General features: G+C 48.6%; 1 protein-coding gene across 5 annotated transcripts in view; it reads right to left on the bottom strand.

Annotated features, from left to right (window-relative positions):
• The window catches only part of PDGFB (platelet derived growth factor subunit B), a 63,640-nt gene extending 57,906 nt beyond the window's left edge, over positions 1-5,734 (bottom strand). For all 5 annotated transcript variants that reach the window (XR_011304933.1, XR_011304932.1, XR_011304934.1 and 2 more), the window contains exon 1: positions 4,663-5,734. Coding sequence is in view for 2 of the 5 variants with exons in the window: in XM_069652954.1 (XP_069509055.1) it covers positions 4,663-4,719 (57 nt within the window). In the remaining 3 variants the exon portion in view is untranslated. The remainder of the gene's footprint in view (positions 1-4,662) is intronic.
• Between the last annotated feature and the right edge of the window lie 8,393 nt (positions 5,735-14,127).

Below are 14,127 nucleotides of genomic sequence, written 5' to 3'. Positions count from 1 at the left end.
ACCAGAAGCAGGCATGTCCACCAGCCAGCAGAGTATGCTTCCTTTGAGGCCAGTGGTTTTAATACAAATAAAAAAAAATAGTGGGTCAAAAACAACAATTCAACGAGATTCTGTCGGCTTCGCATACAGTTTGTCAACCCAAAAATCAAATGTAGGTAACGGATTTCTGGATGCCAGGCGGAAAACCCTCCGTATGGCCAAAGTGATGGTGCAAAAACGATCAGAAGGGCCACATGGCAGCCGCTTGAGTCATGCCCTGGCACTGGAGGCAGCAGCAGCGTGCCGCCGAGGCGTGGAACAGACCCCTTTTAAGAACAACATGTACTCAGTTTGGAAGACCAGGGATCAGGGATGTAGGCCTGGGAAAGATCTGGGGCTACGCTAATGTCGAGACTGGGGGCTAGCTAGCCTTGTGGTCGTTGCCCCCGATCTTATATCCAGGGCTATATATCGCCCCCCCTCCCCTCTGCCCCCCTGCAGATCCTCCAGCAATGCCTCTGGGCCATGCTGTGGGTCGCTCTTCCAAAACAGGTTTTCACGTAGGTTGCCCAAGGTTTCCAAACCGGCCCTCTGGCACCAAACACCAAACGTGAGCACTCGAGTGCCACCGATGTGGAAGCTACGAGTCCGCAAGGGGCAGAGAGCGTGGCCAGAGGCCATTCTCAATGGGGCCGGGCAGTAGGCGCACTGCGTCCGCCGCGTCGGTACTACGCATGACTGGAGACGAACACTCTGGGGTAAAGTGCTTCACTCACACGTGCAGGGGCCATGCAGCAGGGCTTCTCTGCATCCACATGTCACAGATGATCCTGTGAAGCGGGGCCGTGGCTTAACATGATGGGGGTGCCGGGAGATGAGCTACTGCTCTGTGGGCCTAACGGGAACCACCAGGGCTGGAAACCAGAAGTGGCCCTGGAAAGGGTCTAGAAAATGGCCGCATATTAACATATACTGAAAGCTTCCTAACAATACTTCATCCCACTCAGGAGAGAGGCCCAGGGCGCAGAGACCCAGTGAAGAATCACCAGAGTTGCGTATGGGCCAGCCCACCACCGAGAGCAGTCCCGCCCCAGCCACTTCACAACCAGCTCCCTCTGGGCAGTGCCAGATTCTCATGCCTAGGTTAAAGTTCAAAGGGACCGTGCGTGAGTAGCAGCAGAGCAGGGCTAACGGTACCTCTTTAGATCAAGCACCACAAGACCATTGCTCTGGTGATGGGTGCAGCATGAAAGCTTTTTAACATAAAAAGTTATGTATAAAAAAGTAGCCAGAGGCGCCCCTCTGTGAGAACGAACAAGGCCCATTGACCTGTTCTTTGGGAAGGTACCCACTCGAGAGTCCCATCTGTGAAAGGAACAGTGAGCTAAAGCGTGGCTGCGGACTCTTGATCATTTAGCTGTGTTCGTTCTCAAAGGGGGGTGCCCATGACAATTTTGATTATTTAAGGGATGGGCTAGTCACCCAAAGTTTCCCAGAGTCGTCTAGACGTGGACTCCTTGCTCCCTGTGCTCAGAGAGGCACAGCTCCACCTCACTGATGAGGCCCAAGAAGGCTGAAACACGTGTATTGGGTTGCTGTTGGTACTCTTGTTCAGAAGGGAATTGCCATGGCATTTCGGTGCTGGACTGCCCATGTGGGCGGCACAAAGACTGATATGCAAATAGTTATTTCCCCATCCGTGAAGGTGCAGTGAGCAAAAAGCGTGTGCTGCAGACTCTAGAGTGGGCCTTCCTAAAGAACAGGCAATTTTTGCTGTGTTCATTCTCGCAGAGGGGCACCTATAACTCATTTTTAAATAAATATGTAGGGTCACCAGATGGATCCGTATTACTGCCACACTAGAATTCCAGTGCTGACGTTTCATTTAACAAACAAATGCATTTTGGGAGTTGTAGTGAAGCTCGAACAAACCAATTAACTAAATCATCTCGTGGGAATGATTTATGGAACTCACAAGAGTGAAAAAAGGATGTTCCAGGGACCTCGAGTTACCTACTCACAAGACTGCTCAGCAACTGCATGTGCAGCGGCCCACTCTGGAAATAACAGGCTCACCAGTGATGTCATCAATGAGCGCAAAAAACAAAAAAAGGCCCTCCATTCTCAAAGTGGCCCCCCATTACACACTTTCAGCAAGTCCAATGCTTTTCCTATGTGACCATTTGGAAATAATAACAGGTTACCACACAAAAGAGGCGCTGGGAGCAGAGGCCTACTGGGAAATCTCCGGAGTTCCCTGTAGGCCAGTCCACTCCTGCTGGTATCGCCCGACCTGGCTGGTGAGAAGAACACAATTCCAGCATCCAGGTACATCCTGCACCGTTTACTGGGTCCACTACTCATCACAATCTAGAAAATTTAAGGAGTAGGTCCGAGCACCCCCCCCCCCCTATCCCTGCCATGCACATGCTCATCACGACTGCAAGGCAGCACCTACACCTTTAGACACACACACACACACACACAGTGCTGCAAAGTCATACCACTAACAGATGTGCGCTATAGAAGGTAGAAGGCATAACTGGCAAGGGCAAAGTGTGACACCATCAACCAGTCCACGGTGCTCAGCAAATAACGCTTTGCCTTCTGGACCATGCACTTTTGTGGTTCCCATTGGAAGTATGGGCAACAGGTCAGTGGTGACTGATGGTGGGTGTAACATGCCAGGCTGCCACTTGGGAGTTGTGCGAGAGTTTGTTGCTAGGGCTGGCATGGTCTTGGGCAATTTTTCACCGATTCCCATAGTGCTTTTACCCTGGTGCCTCACACGAGTGGTATAACACCAGCCGATGGCGTGGGTAGCTATTGAAGGCGTGAGCAATTAGGAGGGGGGGGCTCTTTAGAAATGATAGCAATTAGGCGGAGAGCCCCGAGAAGGCCCCCAGGAGCGAATGGACCCGGGGACAGCCTGTGGAGGACCTCAGCGCCAGCTCGTGCAGGACCCGTGAAATGCCACTGGCTACTCCAGGCAGGGGAGAGCAGACTCGTGTTCCAGGGGGTGGCAACATGACTGGGCACCCCCTTGTAAGCCAGTGTATCTGGGGGTCGCTATGTGAATACCCAAAGATAAAAGATCAACCACCCAGGGAGTTGTCTGCCTACCCTCCCCGAGAGCTGCCTGGCAAGGTGGCCTGGGGAGAGAAGCGCTCCCTGGATTCCAGGAACCCAGCTGCCGCTCCGGGCCTCTCACTATTGGGCACAGTTTGCGGTACACATTTTCTGTGGCTGTCTTCCTTTTCGCTGTCTGGAGGGTATGGGGGCCACTCAGCCCTCTTGGCACACACATCCCATCCCAGCAGCTCTCAGTTGCTCGACACATTCCTTTGGTGGGCGTAAGAGTGTTTTTTTCTGCTCAAGGGACAAGACAGCTCAGTGGGTTGGTGCGTTGGCTTTAGCGATCTATGAGTGACCTGCAGGCCATAGGTGTTCATCTCCGTAGGACAGATGCGCCAGGTGAAGGGCACGTGCTAGCAGTTCACCTGTAACTTGTGGGCAGCTCGTCGTGAGGGGCACACTGGGCTGTCTGGATTCCGAAGTAGGGTCCTAGGGTGCGGGCTAGTAGTGGTTTCCTTTCGGAGTTGCAGGGGCAAGCTGATGGGGCGGGAGGGGACGTGGGGGTTGCGGGTCTCCCCGGACCCGCCCCCTGCCAGGCACAATGTATGCATGCACGGGCGTTCTACAGAGCGCCCCTGCGTGTCGCCTGGGACTCTGCGTGTCTTGTGTTGTTAGTCGCTCTGCAGGGAGACCCCCTCCCCCAACCATGCATGTCTTGTGTTGCTGTTCGCTCTGCAGGGAGACCCCCCCTACGCCCCCTATCCATGCGTGTCTTGTGTTGCCCCTCCACCCTCGCCACCCCCCCATCCATGCGTGTCTTGTGTTGCTGTTCGCTCTGCAGGGAGGCCCCCCTATCCATGCGTGTCTTGTGTTGGCCCCCACCCTCGTCCCCCCATCCATGCGTGTCTTATGTTGCTGTTCGTTCTGCAGGGAGACCCCCCTCCACCCTCGCAGGTCTTGTGTTGGTCGTCGCTCTGCCACTGCCCTCCCACTGCTTTGCCGTGCATAGCAGGTACTTCTGCAATCGGTGTGCCCGTGCTGGGCGTCACACGTCAGCGCCCTCCTGTGCATGGAGAGCGATCGAGTGACAGCCAGGGGAGGAGAATACCACGTGGGCCATTATATTGATAGACTTTCAAGGGCACCGTTGAGGGACTGGGGGGGGGGGGGTACGGACATTAGTTGGGGACAGACCGAGCCCTTTAGATGCAGCAGATCAGAGACCCCACCCCCCCTACATGTAAACTCTGCTGGCACCTCTCTCCCTTCAGGTCTTGTGTTACTCGAAGCTCTGCTGGGAGATTGGAGTTCACTTTCCCCTGAGCCACTGCCCGTCTTGTGTTACTATAAGTTTCACAGGGAGCGACCCCTTGCCTTGACCCTCGCCCTGGGCCTACAGAACACATAGCGTGCGTCTCTGTCAATTATTGCCGAACTACGTACAAATCACTTATCTAACGGTTTAACTGACAGGCACCCAAGCGCCTAGACTCCTCTCTAGCGGGATATCCGCTACGGACAAGCCAGACTGGCACACACAGGCTATAGCCTCGTTCCCCGCCTAGCCCCACATAGAACGACACCATGGCGGTGCAATGGGCCACGTACCTGTGCGTTGGCGAGGTGCAGGTACCACAGAGATAGCAACAGGGGCCTCCAAATCATGCTGGCTCCGGGTGCAGGCTGTTTGGGGCATTTAAGAGTAGAAGTGTACAGCCCCGGGGCGGGAGGGGCGCGGGCAAGCTGTTCCCTGGCGGTGCTGGAATGCGGTAGCGCAGGCGACACCGCTAGGCGCACGTCCCGCGAAGCCGCTATCTGCTCCTCCCGTGGCTGCCCAGGGCGCCTGCTGCCACCCCGCCACTGGCACGGAGCTGCAGGTGGGAGCCAGCCTCTCCTCCCCCCACTTGGCCCTCCAGGTGAGTCCGCCCTCGCAGGCAGCGTCTTTCCAGGTTCGCAAACGACCGCGATCCACAGGTACCCCGTTCCGTGCTGCACCGCGGCGGCGGGGGCACTTTATCAGCACGTCGCCGCTGTCCCGGGGCTATTCCTGGGCAGAACTCCCCCTCCCCATCCCGTGGGCGATCTTGGCCAAGGTGTCCTGTTTCCGAATAACACCGCCCTCTCTCTCTCAGTTGAACACAAGTTTCCGATGTGCAATAAGTTTTATCTTTGATATCGACTTTCTCCCCGGCGATATATTTGGGGGCGGCACGACGGCCTCACTGGTTGGAACACGCCCTCCAGCTGTTGCTCCTGCGGGATGGCACCGGTGGGTTTGCCGAAATGACCGGCCGCTGCCCTGCTCTTCGTGGGCAGCGAGTGGCGCGGGGCTGCCCTTTCTCCAGGTGTCTGCACTCAGCAGGGCGTGACCGGGAAGGTGGGCTACAGGTGGGCACCCGGTTGGAGGGCTGCTGCTCCCAGCAGCTGTTGGGCGTGCGCGTGTCCAGGGGCTGTGGGCGCCGCTCTTTGTTCCTGCACAGGTGGCGTCAGGTGCGCTGCAGCTGCGCCCTCGGTCTGCGTGCGGCAGGGCGCGCTCCTCCCTCTCCCGCAGGTGCGCGCTCTCTTTCTGCGGGTCTGTGGTGGTGTTCTGCTGCCCCCTGGGCGCTTGCTTCCCCGGGCTCGTTATCCCGCCCCCTCTTCCAGTGAATCTTGGGACTGCAGGGAAGGGAGGGACTGGGAGCCAGGCACTGGGTGTGTCTGCGCCACGCCGGCTGACAGTACTTATATGATTTGAGGAGGTGGGAGGGAGCTGGGGGCGGCGACGAGCCCCGGCCTGCCCCTCTGGTGTACATGAAGTGAACTCCCAGGACAGACTCCGCGCAGGAGGAGGGCAGGGGGCATGTCTAGTGCAATGCGTGAAATGAACCACACCCCACCCACACGCTTGGGAGACTTGGGAGACAAAGGGGGCCGTCCTACAAACAAACCCAAAACTGGTTAGGGGTTATCTGCTGACAGGCAGAGGTGCCCTTTACAGGTGTTATATGATATGATAGGTTATTTATAACGCACTTAATACCCAGAGGTTTCTAAGCACGGACCCAGCGCTCGAACCTGTGTTGCTCCGTGTCGCCTTGCTTCCAAGGGGAGCACGTTGCCCCTGAGCTATCCTCCCAAGACGTTATTATAGAAGGGGGAGCTACAGAGGCCTGCAGGGGTGTCGGGGTGCTGTATTTTCTAGGAGTGGCCTGCATAGGCATGGTTGGGACAATATATCCAGGGAAAGCTAGCGGTGCCTTGCAAAGGGATGTATGTGACGCTGCTGTATCCGGGGAGAAGTAGGGGTGGCCTTGTGAGGAGTTCCACCATCCGTCCTGATAAGGATCCATCAGGAATAGCCAAAGACTGCACTGAGATCTATAAAGGGGAGAAGAACCCTGGCGGGGAGGACATCAGGTATCCTACTAAGGGTAAAACCCACAGGCAAGTTGTTTTGCACACCAGTTCCTTTGCTGAACAAGAGCAACTCCAGGAAACTGATGTCTATGAAAATGTAAAGCACAGTGGCCAGGAATCACAGGGGAAGGGATCACTCCCCTGGAACTGTGAACTTTATCCATTGGGAACTTTTATGTTGGAGTTGGCATTTCCTTTTGAACTGTTAAGGCCAAAGACATTGCCCTTTTCACCTTAGAGTTGATTTTGTTAGAATGTGAGGGCTAGAATAGCACTTTGGACCCGGGACAGTTTGCGTTGGACATCTTGACATCGGCCAGGCCCCTAGTTTATGTTAGCTAAGGAAATACCTCTTAGATTAGGGGGAGAGAGGCATTTTCCAACCCCTTTTTTGTTTCAATAAACGTTTATGGCCAAACTCATGAACCCCCCCTGTATCCGTGTCTCATTCCTGGCTCCTCAGACGATAGATCCGTGGAAAAGTAGGAGTGGCCTGCATAGGCATGGGCGTGACAATAGAAACATGGACAAATAGGGGTGCCCTGAACAGATAGGAATGTGTACTATATTATCTAAGGGTGGCCTGCACAGGCAGGGGTGAAAGCTGTGTTATATAGGGAGGTCTAAGGGTGGCCTGCACAGGCAGGGGTGTGACCTATATTATTTAGGGGCAGATATGGGTGGACTGCACAGAAAGGGGGGGAAACTATGTTATCTAGCGAGATCTAAGGGTGGCCTGCATAGAATGGGGGTCAGTTATATTATCTAAGAGCTTCTGGTGATATGCACTGAGAGGGTCCGAACTACGCTATCCATGGGCAGCTAAGGGCAGCCTGCACAGACAGGGTTGAGAGCTATATTATTTGAGGAGAGCTAATGGTGGCTTTCACGGTCAAAGCTGAAACCTATATATCTAGGGTTAGCTAAGGATGGCCTGCACAGACACAGGTATCAGTAATATTATCTAGTGAGAGCTATGGCTCGTCTGAACAGACAGGTGTGTGCGCTATATTATCTAGAGAGCGGGAGGCCTAAGGGTGGTCTGTACAGGCAGGGGTGTTTGTTACATTATCTGGGGACAGCCAAGGGTGGCCCGCATAGAGAGATGTGGGGAATTGTTTTAATTGGCAAAATCTAAGATTGGGCAGCACACAGGTGTGTGGGCCTATATTATTTAGCTAGAGCTAAGGGTGGTCTGCAAAGAGAGGTGTGTGACCTGTATTAGGGAGAGCTAAAGGGGGTAAGATAATATGTCAGACTATATTATCTATTGAGTGCTAAGGGTGGCCTGCACAGACAGGGATCTATGAGCTAAGTTATCTAGGGAGAGGTAAGGGTGGTCTAAGCAGATAGGGATGTGTGCTATATTATCTAATGGAGATAAAGGTGACCTGCACAGACAGGGAAGCAGCCCATTCTATCTCGGGAGGTCTGCACAGATAGTGGTGTGAGATATGAAGAGCATGGAGTGGGCTGCTCAAACAGTTGTGTGAGCTATTATTGTGAGGAATTAGACCATCCACACAGTGGGTGTGACCTCACCTGGGCTTTTTCGAAACTTTAAATGAATTTGAATGATGGTAGATCAACCTCCTGAAAATGTGTGGGGCTAACCGCACACATTTTCCTATGCTCACAGCACAATATACTCAGACATGTGTACTCTGGGTGGACATAGCTTACAGGGGCCGTCCCCCCTGTCATATTTAGTTGGGAAATGACAGCCAAGAGTACATCAAGACATCTCAGAAGGGGGAGGTGTCACAACCAGGGACGTCATTTCACCAAAATGCCAGGGGTAGCGGAAGTGACATCACACGACCCTTGACCCCTGATGACATCAGTGATGTCATTTGACCCCACGCCAAAGTGATATCGTGGGAAGCGATGGAACACGACCTTTCACTCGTTGACAAAACAGGAAGTGGCATCACATAACATTGTACACTACGAAAAATATGGTTACGATATCACTATAATGTGATGTACCTTTCATACCTGAATGGATCGCCATATGTATCCTTAAGATCAGTGTGTATAGGCACATATTACCAAATGACTGTGATTGCAAGCAGATGTCCATGACCAAATGATAATGATGTGTTATTATATAACACGTAAGCTTAAGAGCTTTACATAGAAGAAATATACACCCAATATCACCCAACCTGTGTTGGTACCCATTTATCGATCTCAGAAGGATGAAAGACTGAGTTGAGGCATTTGAGAACAGACTAAATCAGTGACTCATCCCCCGAAGTGTGCCTGAAATAAACCTTTAATGAGTCTAGCAATTATTGTATAGAATTCCAGAAAGCCACATTTTTTGGCATTCCTATTCTTTCTTTCTTTAGGTTCAGTGCTGAAAGTGTTAAACTTGTGGCCCTCATGTTCTTATTTTTCTTCTTTTTTTAAGGGGCCTGAACAAGAAACCTAGCCACTCCAGAATTAAAGAGCCACATGGTGCTGGCTACAGCCCAGGAGCTTGCATTGCAAAAAGAGGTCACAGAGGAGACCACAGAGGTCGCAAGGGAGACCTCAGAGGTCGCACTTGCGACCTCTGGCGACCCCCAAATGACATCCCTGGTCACAACCCTCGCTCAAAACCCCCTCTGTGGTGGAGTCAGGACTCGGGCCTCCAGAACCTGGCATCCTCTTCAAAAGCCCTCATGGGGCCAGTCCTGGCGCATATGGCTCCAGGCTCATACACCATGAAAAACAATGTGCTTGGGAACTACTTTATTGTATTGTCAGCCAACATGGAGGCATCCACATAGCTTGGTTCCAAAGAACCAAGCTATGCGGTCTAGTGTTTTGGGTGTGGTAGCCTAGGGACTACTTTACCTGGACTATTTTGTTGGGACTATTTAAACCACACCCGAGTAAGACAACACGCTTCGCGTTACTTTGCAGCTTACAACGTGACGCTCACTGAGTCCAGCTATTCCCTCGAACCTCGGAGAAGCAGAACCTGCAAGGAGACAAAAGGTACATCATTAGCAGCAGCATCTTACCTGCAGTCTTCATCTTTAAACACTCGCAGCTACTGACAACAGCTTCCACGAATCTGCACGCCTCCCGGACAGAACGACCTGAAAGAGGAAGATAGAGACAACATTAAAGAAAGCAGTAGAGGCATTTACAAATTACGAACTGCTCAAAAGGCTTACCGGGCTGGTCGCCTCTCGGCTGGCACCACTCCAGACATTCCACCCTCCCTGAAGAACACCGCGACCTACAAGGAAGGAAAACACAGGTTAGCAAAGGCAAGACTTTGCAGCGCTGCGCATAGCGCTTTCTTACCGCATCATAGCGCTCTTAATGCGCCATCATTTACCAGCGGGACTCAACCAAGCCAGTTCGCCGCGCTGAAGCTCCGCATACCTAAGGGAGAAAAAAGAGACATTTTAAACAAAGAAAGGCATGCAGGATAGCAACAAAACTAAAGAACACCAATAAGACCTACCTGAACAATATCAAACGGGCCGGCGTCAGTGAAGTAACTGCACCGCACTCGCCCATGAAAGACAATGCGCCCCTGCAAAGAAGGCAGGACGGAGAGTTCACCTAATTTTACCACAAGGCAGAACCTTCCCTGCAGACCACATCAGGGCAAAGCTGAGAAGCATACCAGCGAGTAACCCGGCTGGGTGGCGTCCCTGTGGATACCAGGTGAGCGTAACAGAACGCGAAGACTACCATAACAAATCCACCTGGGCGCCATGGAGACATCAGAAATGGACCACTTGGCCCAATTACTAGGAGAGCTTTGTGCTGAGTTTCATTCTGCTCGACAAGAGACTAATGCCCTCCGGAGAGACCTAATAGTGGCCAAAGAACGCACTGAAGAGATTAGCAGGCAATACTTGCAATCACAGGCAGGACAGACGCCTCTACCTGGAAGCAGTCCAACAATGCAAAACCCTGCCATACCACCCACTTGGGTACAGATCACGTTACCTGGAACAGTGCCCCTGGCACCACCAGAAAGGTTCTCAGGTGACCCACGGAAGTATGCGGCATTCATAAATCAGTGCCGCCTTCATTTTCTTTGTAGTGTGAAAACAAGGAAATAATATGAGGCAGGGTAACCAAAAAGGAAACACACCAAACACAGGTTACAAAGGAACATACAAAGCACTTTATTTTATACTGAATCCAGTTACAAAAGAACAGAACAAAATTCAGATAGCTATCGACCCTCAGTACAACACAGCGAACTCCGGCGTGGTTCAGCGTGCTCAGTGAGTGCAAATATTCATTGAAACAGTCAGGCTTTTATACATTTCTCCAGCCTGTTGTCCAGCCTTTATGCAGGTTAACCATTCCATAAATAAGTTACTGCTGTAGGGTCCCTTGCCAGGTCAAATCTAGTTCATCTTAGGAGGCAAAATTGTCCTCTTTAATAGAATTGACTACATAAGAGAAGGATTAAAACAACTGAATGTGAAAGAATGTTATGAGAAGATGAACAACAATCCTATCCCCAATTTGGAAATCTTGTGGAATGCAAAGATAAAAGCCTGGCATGAACTTAGCCTTTTAGGTGATAAGGAATCTCAAAGCTTAATCAGCAAAAATTCCATTATGGCAACAATATATTTTCTACCAAAAATCCACAAAAGCTATAAAGACTTTCCACCACTTCGACCTATCATTAATGGCATTGGCTCAATAACAGAAAGAACCTCACAATACATCGACTCCCACCTACAACCATTGGTAGCAAATTTAGCCTCATACGTTAAAGATTCAAAACATATCATTCAGCAACTTAACTCAATACCATGGGAACTAAACTACTACTTTGTTACATTGGATGTGGTTCAATTATACACAAGTATACAACATCAAAAAGGTTTGGACAGCACAATGTTTTTTCTCAAAACTCGATCTGTTTCATTTCTTGAACAAAACAAAATGATAATTGAAATGTTACATTTTTGTTTGCACAATAACATATTCATCTTCAATAACAACATTTATAAACAACTTCAAGGAACTGCTATGGGGTCAAAGTTTGCCCCTCCTATGCAAATCTTTTTATGGGCTTTTTTGAACTACAGCATGCTTGGAAACATCCTTTCTTTGAACAAAATATCAGATTTTGGGGACGATTCATAGATGATATTTTAATAATCTGGGAAGGTAACTTACAAGATCTGGACATTTATGTTAGTCATCTTAATAGCAATTCTTTCAACCTGTCATTTACCAAAACAGCCAGTGCCATAAATATAGAATATTTGGATCTTGAACTTTTTGTTGAAAATTCACAAATACAAACTAAATTATTCACAAAACCAACAGCCGGAAACAGTCTTCTTCATGCAACATCCTATCATCCTAAACATACTATTCACAGTATTCCATATGGAGAAATATTAAGAATAAAAAGAAATTGTAGCACTATTTCAACCTTTCAAGACAATCTTCATCGAATCAATCAAACATTTTTACAGAGAGGGTATGGAATGAAAACCATCAAAAAAGCAATTACTAAAGCGGAATTGGTATCAAGAGATTCTCTATTGGAAGACAAGCCAAAATCAGTAAAAACAAATCCCAAAACTCCATTCGTCACCACTTTCAGCACAAAAACTTGCAGGATCAAACAAATACTCAGAAAGCACTGGAACATTCTTTTGACAGATTCAAGTTTACAAAAACATTTGGATAGTCATCCTAACATTTGCTTTAGAAAAACACCAACAATTAAGAATATGATTAGCCCAAGCTTCATGGGTCCACTATCCGATGAAAGGAAAATCTTTTTTCATATGGCAAACAATGGTACCTTCAAATGTGGGTACTGTAATTTATGCCCGTTCATAAAACAAGGAATCAAAGCAATCACACTACCAAATGGTGAAATAAATCATATTAATCAAATGATCAATTGCAACTCAACTTTTGTCATCTATGGAATGGAATGTATTTGCAAGAAGTTATATATTGGGAGTACTGTCAGAAAATTGAAAATAAGGATGTTTGAACATATTAGAGCTATCAGAAACAAAGACTTGAGATCTCCTATCTCAGTACATGTTATTATGAATCATCCTGACTTTGATATCTCCAAATTGAGAATCTTTGGTCTAGAGAAAGTAATGTTATCTCCAAGAGGAGGAAATAAGGAAGACTTACTAAGAAAAAAGGAATGCAGATGGATTTGCAAAATGGACACATGTATTACAGGTCTGAACTGTGACACGGAAATGTATAATTGGCTTTAGATTAACTATATCGTTTATCGTTTTATGCTGTATTTGTAATTTGGTTCATTTAACAAAAAAGCTAGAATGGAGTTGTTGGACTTATTTTAACTCATCCCAAAATGGTCGCCGGGTCGTAAATACGTGCGTGATGACGTCATCGCGTCACGTAAAATCACGTGGGCGCGGCGTAATGACGTCATCATGGCACGATCGCGGCATAAATAGTTGGAATCAGCCTAAGTTAGACATCCTAACTCTTGGATGCTTATCACGGTATAGGATCAAAAAATAAAAAAGAAAACAAGGTAAGCGAATGAGGAGTCTGTACTCTCCCTGGATTAAGTTTTATTAGAACTGGTATTTAAACTACGACCATGTTTTTCCTTTTTTTTTTTTTTTTTTTATAGACTATTAACAAGAAGTATTATCTTATCTTTTTTCTTTTATTCTCCCCCTTATAGCCTTAACCTGGAACTTTTCCTAAAAATTAAATTAGGAAAAATTATCCTGATGAATATTAGCGAGACTCGAGTATAGAAAATTTGGAAAAACAAGCAGGATACATGCTAACAATAAGAAAATTAGAAGGGTGAGTCATTGTAGCAAATATTATATTTACTTCTTTGGAAAAAAAAAATATTTTTAAGGCATTACTTAAAATGAGAATTTGGCTTTTTCTTTTTAGTACAAACACTTCCTCTCCTGAAGAACCATTGAGAGAGTCAATGGGGAAACACGTGTCGAGAGAGAGAAACACTGAGAGAGAGAAACACTAGAATTAGAATATATTGGTGTGAAGCAAAAATAAATGAAAAAAGTGACATCTGAGAGAGAGAAACACTTGAATTAGAATACATTGGTGTAAAGCATAAACAAATGAATAAAAGTGACATCTAAAGAGAAGTGTCTCTTTTTCTGGAATGTTTTTTCGAAACCTCTCATGAAAAATAAAAATTATTAGGGTGAAAAAAACACTAATAAAATTTAAAAGACTGTTAAGACTCGCCTGTATACATTTATTTAAGGGGCTAGCGCATTTGAGTCTATTTTCCCAAATTTCTTTTCCTTCTTCAATGTTACTGTAACGCTCACCTGAATCCCTCGGAGGCGCAGGTCCGGGGTTGGAGATTTCAGTGTCTTCTAGGGTCACGCGCAGGCCTCTGGTAACACCCTGGATAGACCCTCTCCTCACCGTAATTTTGACCTGGAGGGTGAGGTGTCTGCAAGTAGGAGAACAAGGGGTTAATGAATGTCTGGTTGGCCAATCTGACCTTCCCCTTTTCTGGACTCCCCACGTTACTCGTAGGCTGAATGTGCTCACCTTATATAGGTGAAAGCGGAGCTCTCCATCCTGCGTCTGTGCAGGGGTGCTGATGCCAGTTGCTTCACTGGTTAATTGCCCAGCCTCTTGATTGCAGAGGATGAAGTCAGGGAGCAAGGCCGTCGTTAGCTGCACGAA

This window comes from Ambystoma mexicanum, chromosome 3q, assembly GCF_040938575.1.
Source record: "Ambystoma mexicanum isolate Mex_15411 chromosome 3q, UKY_AmexF1_1, whole genome shotgun sequence".
Lineage (NCBI taxonomy): Eukaryota > Metazoa > Chordata > Amphibia > Caudata > Ambystomatidae > Ambystoma > Ambystoma mexicanum.
This window is presented reverse-complemented; position numbering and strand designations above follow the sequence as displayed.